At 38.2% G+C, this 7,500-nt stretch overlaps 1 protein-coding gene across 1 annotated transcript in view; it reads left to right on the forward strand.

Moving 5' to 3' along the window:
• Nucleotides 1-7,500, forward strand: part of LOC143027018 (major facilitator superfamily domain-containing protein 6-like) — a 17,903-nt gene that overhangs the window by 2,331 nt on the left and 8,072 nt on the right. The window contains exons 2-3 of the mRNA XM_076187854.1: nucleotides 3,028-3,280; nucleotides 4,602-5,273. Coding sequence (XP_076043969.1) covers nucleotides 3,067-3,280; nucleotides 4,602-5,273 — 886 coding nt within the window. The 5' untranslated portion in view covers nucleotides 3,028-3,066. The remainder of the gene's footprint in view (nucleotides 1-3,027; nucleotides 3,281-4,601; nucleotides 5,274-7,500) is intronic.

Raw genomic sequence — 7,500 nt, forward strand, 5'->3', positions numbered from 1 at the left:
TCAATATTTTGGCCAAAAACGCTGAATATGATAAAGTCGGTCTAGTGAAACAAATAAGGGACAAAGTTGACAAATCAAACAAAAGTTAAAGTGTTAAAATAAACTTTTATGTTTTCCATGCTTTGCATCCTATTTTAGAGAACTTTGAAATGCCAATTTTGACTAAAACACTAATATATGTCTGAAGGTGGGAGAAGCAGACGAGGAGTAATGGGAGAATTTCACGCTTTAATGTTTCGACCCGCAGGGTCTTTGTGATCAAGACCCTGCGGATCGAAACGTTAAAGCGTGAAATTCTCCCATTACTCCTCGTCTGCTTCTTCCACCTTCAGTCTTATTTGTCATAATATAGTCAACTAATATATGTATGTTGTTGTTGTTGTTTTTTGTCTTTTTTACTGTTTCGTTTCATCCACAGGTCTTGCTCAGATACCTAGATACAGATCCTCTAACATATCTACAATGGGTTCTTACAGTCATTGTTTATGACACAGTTACAGTATTCACAACATTGTAACCCCAATTTTCTACAAGGGCATCTCTTCGTGGCGCATGATTGGCATTTACCTGGGTGCGGAAAATCCTTTGGCAGAAGAGCCACCATCTTGTCTGACACCAACATGTTACCTTCTCTGAGGTAACCAAATTTGGTTGGGTTTATAGACACCTGGGAATGGTTAAAACAATGCATTTGAATATAGGAACCATACAATGCCCTCATGATATGACTATGTAATGCTCGGCTGGTAGGAGGAAGGTCCAAAATTGTCTTATTGTGATAGTACAAGTGATATCGGAGTTCATCCATTGACTTATAAGTCTCTGACTTAATGTATACCTTCACAAGATACTGTTCAGTGAGCGCCAGATCTACTTCCAAATCCTTGCGCCAAAATCACTCAAGTATTGCACAGGATTTGCCTTTACCCCAGCAGATTTTGTGCCGAATTTACTGGTTGAATCACACCCAGTTAAAAAGTGCATGGCTATAACAACATCACGGAAATTCTCCCCCAACCTCTCCGCCATTATGTGGAGAGGAAGATAACTTGTTGTATCATTTAGGTCGAAGTCTTGCATCAATAACATATTTCTAACAGCGGCACCACAGTTTTTCAAGTCTTCAGAGCTAACATCACCATCAGTATCACAGGGAACTTTGTTAACAGCACTTCCCATGAAGAATATTGTTGAGGACTTAGATACAGGCGGAATATAAAATGCAACATCATGTTTAAGTGTCTTGATTAGATATGCCTTCACATTCTGATTCGTAAATGAACCACAATTGATCTGTTGCTCAGGAGAAGCCTTGTTGCAACACTCAGTCATGTAAGACAGGCTAAAGCATCTACTCTGTTTCAACTCTGGTAGAATATGTTGAAGGACACATTGAAAGGCATTCCACTTCGCTGAGCTAGGCACTGAGTCCATGTTACTGGTCTGTCTTTCATATAATTACGTAGACACTGATTATGGCAGTACAGATCTGCTGGAAAAATTTCAGCAGCATTGTTCAGGTCACATGTCCGAGTGAAAACGTCGTCCAGGAGTACTGAAGTAGCCCTCAGGAATGATTGAGCTCTGGCCACCTCTGATATTCTGAATTTATTGTATTCTCCATTGTGTTTTGCTGCAGAACATATCACACACTTTTTAGAATACTTATCAACGTTGTCTGGTTTGCAAGGTTGGTCACGAGAGAGGGACAGAGATCTATGCATTTTTTTAGGTTCATTTGGGATTACTTGGTCTTTTGACCAGTTTCATGTTCCTCTGATTGTCTTTTCAGGCCATCTATTGTCTTTTTATGAGTGTACTGTTTATAACACTTGAAATTGCCAGTTACATGATACACGAAGTTCCACTGTATGTAGTCTTCACATTTCAGAAAGCGAACTGGTGATATTCACCAAAAAAGTGAAAAAACGGAAAAACACTCCCCCAGCATAGGCATGTACTATCGAGAGATTCACTGAATCTAGCTGAGATTCACTGAATCTAGGTCAAATGATGTAACAATATATTTGATTTGTATTTGTGTTTATTTGATTAATGATCTGGAAAAAAGAAGTTGAATAAAGCAAGTTTGTAATTGATCTGTCATTTGCGGCATTTTCTGGCCAAAATATTTATTTTTCCAAGATTTTGTCAATTTTGAGTTGGCCAACAAAGGATAATTATTACCATATTTTCTCCACTGTTAATTTAAAAACTTACCCATGACCTGAGGTAGAAATAAAGAAAAATTGAAGAATAAACTATCCTTTTTTCCTATACTACGGTATCATTTTGTGTTTGGAGGCCCAGATTTTAAGCAGGTGACGTTTTACGTCATAGTTTGACCTCTGGTGATCTCTGGTCTTGACCAATTGCAATGATCTGCCCATCATTATAAAGTTGATACTTAGTGAATTCAAATAAGTGGTCATTCATTAAATTTCACTGAAAACTGACCGTTCCAGGTCAAATTGACTTTCCCCTACCCCAGATTTTGGTCATTATTCCGAAAGCCGACGCCCATCATAAATCCTCAAATATCTACCCTGCTGCCAGTGAGCTGAGCGTTCACCTTGATTTTTCAGGTGTCTGAGGTGACTCTCTAACCAGATCAAGAGGAAAACTGAATGGCTCTCTTATGCATGCAAATGACCCCTGGCTCCTGGAATAACGATATCTGTAAAAAAATAATAAAGGACATAGTGATAGAGAAGTAGATAGATAGAAAGAGCCAGTAGAAAATACAAAGTTATCTACCCATATCCATCTCCATCATCCTTAACCCTATGAGACGAAAGGACTTTTAATGATTCATTTCTGAATGAATCTGATGAACTCAAAATATTTTTTTCAAACCTTATTTGTTGTATTCGTTGACAAGTAAAATATTATGAATTCAAATTATATGCATAGTTATGATTTGTATTCTCAATAAAGTATTTGAACACTGCTTAATTCAAAATATATCCACAAGAAAACAAAATAATCTTAAGTTCGACAGTAGTTCATTTGCATTGATTTTTGCAGTGACGGGAACACGCACAGCGTAGATCTCCAAAAGCCACAATGACTACGAAGTTGAGACCAAAAGCCCATCGAGTAGATGAACTACCCCTCGAAGACTCTGAAAGGATTAGTCCAGATTCGGAAACGATGGAAAAGTCTTCAGGACCGGAGGGACATGCAGGTCTCGGGGCCAAATCCAGCAGGTTCTTCGAGCGGTTCAAAATGAACAGGAAACTTCTGCCGATGAAAATGCACTTTCTTTGGCGAACTATGGGTATGTATCTGAACATCATTATGACCCGTTTTCTATTCCACATAGCCCTAATGATACGCAACAGAATAATAACTAACAATTCCTTTCATACGGCAAGTATACTATATACATACATACATACATATACATACATACATACATATGCATACATACATACATACATACATACATGCATATATATACCAAAGGCTTTTTCCCTCTTACACCAGAGGTAGCCAAAAAGAAAAGGCACATATACATATATGCATACATACTACATTTTAATGCAAATACATACATGTACATATTATATATATTATACTATATATCTATTCCTTTACGTCGACCAGTGATGATAACGGCATAAGCTTATGAGGTAAAACTGTTGTGATTCTCCTAGCAAGCCTAAAATTAAGTCATCAGGCATAAATTTGTGGTTCTCTTAGTTGAAAATCTGCTGCAATTTTAGGTTGAGTGGTGTGGGTCGCATAACCGACTGAAATGGTGTCCAGGGGAATCACAGCACAAACGAAATCAGTAAGATGATTCCTAGGATTAACCAAAAATCTTATTTTCATTTTTTCTCGCTATGCTGACGAAATGTTGATTAGTGTAGCTACAGAAATTGAATAGAGAAGTTGATAGCAATACAAATCTATACAAACAAATAAGGTAAAAGCTATAGGTTTCTGTCACTGTGACATAAGCTTCCCTGAGTGAATTATGTGATCCAGAAAGCCTACTTGGTAAATCAGCTTTGATTGTCGGGCCCTATTGTGGATGTGCTTTGTCTTACTGCATTGCTTCTGGCCCGGGTAATGGACGGGGAACAGGGATAGACCTTCATCCACAAGGAGCTAAGATGAAATGGGAGAGAAACGAGTATTGGATAGGTGTGGGATTGGTGGAGGGTAGGTGTATGTCTTGACTGGCTACTTCCCTTGCAAATAAGAAGAAGACTTTTGGTATATAGATAGTCCTTATGATTATCATTTGACGCAGCCCGAAGGGATTTCTCCCCGTCTTCTCCTTTTATGCATGGGGGGACAGAGAGGGGGGGTCGCCGATTTGATGAAGCGGCCTTGCTGTGGATGTGCTGTGTCTTGCGACACTGCTTCTGACGCAGGGTAGTGGACAAGGTGCAAGGATGACCTGTCATCCAGGAGATGCTAAGATAAGAGGGAGGGTGGAGGGGTGTGGAGTGTATTCAGGGATGGAATGGGTGAGATTGATTTTATGCCTTTTCCTTTTTGGCTCCCTCCCTTGTAAGGGGGAAAAGCCTTGGTATATGTATGTATGTACTTATCAAGAACGTTTAAGATGGACAGAGGTTCGATTTCAGGTTGTGCTCCTTTGGGAATGTTCATGACTCTCATCATGCGACAGCGAGGATTGTCCCCTGTAGGAATCGGACTCATCCACACGATTGTCAGGACCCTCTCGATCATCCTTGGCACCTTTCTCATCACCCTGACTGACTTCCTGAAGGCGCATCGTACCTTTTTCTACGTCAGCACCCTCATCACACCCTTCGCCCTGTCCGGAGTCTACTGGGCACCCCACGTTGGTATTCCTTCAGGCACCAACGCAACTGCCCAGGACGTTGTTCTTGCTAACTCGACGGGAGGTTTGTTGCTGATGAATGAGACGAAGATTGCGGATGTGGCCAAGTTCCCTGAGGTTGTTATAAATATCCCAGAAATCGATGGGGTATCGGAGGACGAATTTATAGAATACAATGTTTCTCATGCCAACTCACTGCCTACAAGTCAACCACTGTTCAGTGTAAATGAAACAGGCGAACCAAATTCTCACTGGAAGAATGAAACCAATGCGGAACAAGAAGGTGTCCTTCGGGTTGAGAACAAAGAAGAGAAAGACGTCCAAGAGGCTACAGTATCCCAGCTCTTGCAAACATCAGGTTTCTGGTTCATCTTCGTTTGTGTTTTCTTCATCGGTACGAGTTTCTTCGTATCCAACAACTTAACAGATTCCATCTGCTATCACCTCCTGGGTAAGTCTAGAAATTCTCATTTGTGTACCTTTGTGGATACGCGAATATGGCTCTTGATACATTAAAATAAAAGAAATAGATTTTTCATTGTTGATGCATTGATACAATATTGTTTATAAAAACAGCTTTATTTATAAGGAAATAAAAGTGTATACAAAGGCATTAGACACATAAACAAAATACATATTTTCTATACTTTCGACATATGAGTTAAAGGTACAATAGCACCAAAAATACAAAAAATAAAGTGACCTTTCTTTAATAGAAAATCTAGCCTCTACATACACTTGCACTGATAATGTTTTATTTACAAAAGCCATTTTCATTATAAAACCACGGAATCCCTGTATTTTACATTTATTGAAATCATGACACTTATGACTGCCTAACCCCAAATTTCTCACATTCAGATAGGACATTTCATTATCAAAAGAGCCTCACTGCACTAAGGACTATTTTTCGATATGTTGACGCAATACTGAAGGCCAAAAATACACCACTGAAGTAAATACGGGTGTGTAATATACTCTGTGACAAAAATCTTGGCTTGTTAATACACTTGCATTGATAAGAAGCTTTAATACTCGTTTAGATGAACATCTAAGCAAGTTGTTGTAATCACTGCCATTTATTTTATGTTATTTGTTTATTTGCTTGTAATTATTTGTCTGTTTGTTTATTATTTGCTTGATTTTCATTTATTATTATTTATCTGTCAATTTATCATTATTTACTACTTACGTTTGTTCATTATTCAACTATACCTATGCATTTATTTTATTTATTATTGTTTATATTATTATTTTATTCATTTTATTTTTTTTATCTTATTCTATTTCATTTTATTCATTTCATTTTACTTTATTTTGTTTTATTTTATTTTATTTTATTTTATTTTATTTTATTTTATTTTATTTTATTTTATTTTGTTTTATTTCATTTTATTTTTATTTTTTATCATTATTATATTTTTTTCTCATCCGATATAGTTATGGACCAAAAGGTCTTCTGTCGGCATGCTCCGCCTTTGTAATCCTTTGTAAAATCTTATTTACACAGTCATATTAATTCTAAAACTATTAATATAATAAAGGGGTGAGGAACCTGCGCCAGGAGGCACGTAGCTACGGCCTAAGCCGTCAACTTTGCCATATGTGCTTGTTGGACTGTTGGGGTAGGTCACTGCTGGGAATCAGAGAGGAGTGCGGGACTCGAACCCACGACTAAGCGATTGCGAGACCAGTAGGCTACGCTTTCGTACATCACTCCACCAGCGCGCCCATTACGAGTATACCAGCAGTGTAATCTTGTTTTCATTTGTACACTAGTCGACCTGTCCAAGGGAATTCCACGAACACAGTCAGAGGGACATCGTGTAACGCGTATGATCTTGGTTTTTCTTCTTTTCATTTAAAACCTCTGAGTGTTATTTTTATGGCGAATTGTTCAGAAACCTTAATAATTTCTTTGGTTTGGTATCCAGAATGGGTATGTACATTTTCAGTGGAGATAAGTTAATGATTCTCGATAAAGCTTGTTAATTAAATCGGCTATTAATACACGAATTGTGTCGCCGGTGACCTGTTTGTCCCGACTGTCGAGACACAGTGGAGAAAGGTGAAAGTTTAGACAGAAGTTAAAGCCCTTGTCACACATACGCACCTCAAGTAAGTTCACTATAGAAAGAACTTAGGTTACAATCTTTTATTTCTAGAATATCCAAATGTCAAATCACCTTTGCGTCATATAATGAGAAGCTGATTGATGAAGTAAGAAAAGTGTGTGAATAGTATGACGAATGTGGATAGGAGGTAAAGGGAACACGGACTGAGGGAAATACTTTTAATCCTGACTAGTTTTGCCTGAGTGGCTTCTTCAGTTTCCAAATAAGAAGCCACTCACACGAAACTAGTCAGGAATAAAAGTATTTCCCTCAGCCCGTGTTCCCTTTACCTCCTACCCACAGAAGTAAGAAAAGTTAAATCTATACAGACATTAGACACATTGTTGAACTGTCCTTAGAGAAATCTATTGCAAGCGATATCGTTTTCCACCTTTTCAAATGCACAGCATTTCAAGAGAATTTTGAATGTGTGAAGAGGGTATAGTTAGGAAATAACTCCGTCGTGACCAGCAAAGCTCCTGGCTATACTAGCGTCGCAAAAAGCAACTGACCAACTAACCTAGTCTTCGCATCAATATACTGTGTCTCCTGACAAACATTCTA

Source organism: Oratosquilla oratoria, chromosome 7, assembly GCF_046742065.1.
Source record: "Oratosquilla oratoria isolate Oo_2021 chromosome 7, ASM4674206v1, whole genome shotgun sequence".
NCBI classification, from domain to species: Eukaryota; Metazoa; Arthropoda; class Malacostraca; order Stomatopoda; family Squillidae; genus Oratosquilla; species Oratosquilla oratoria.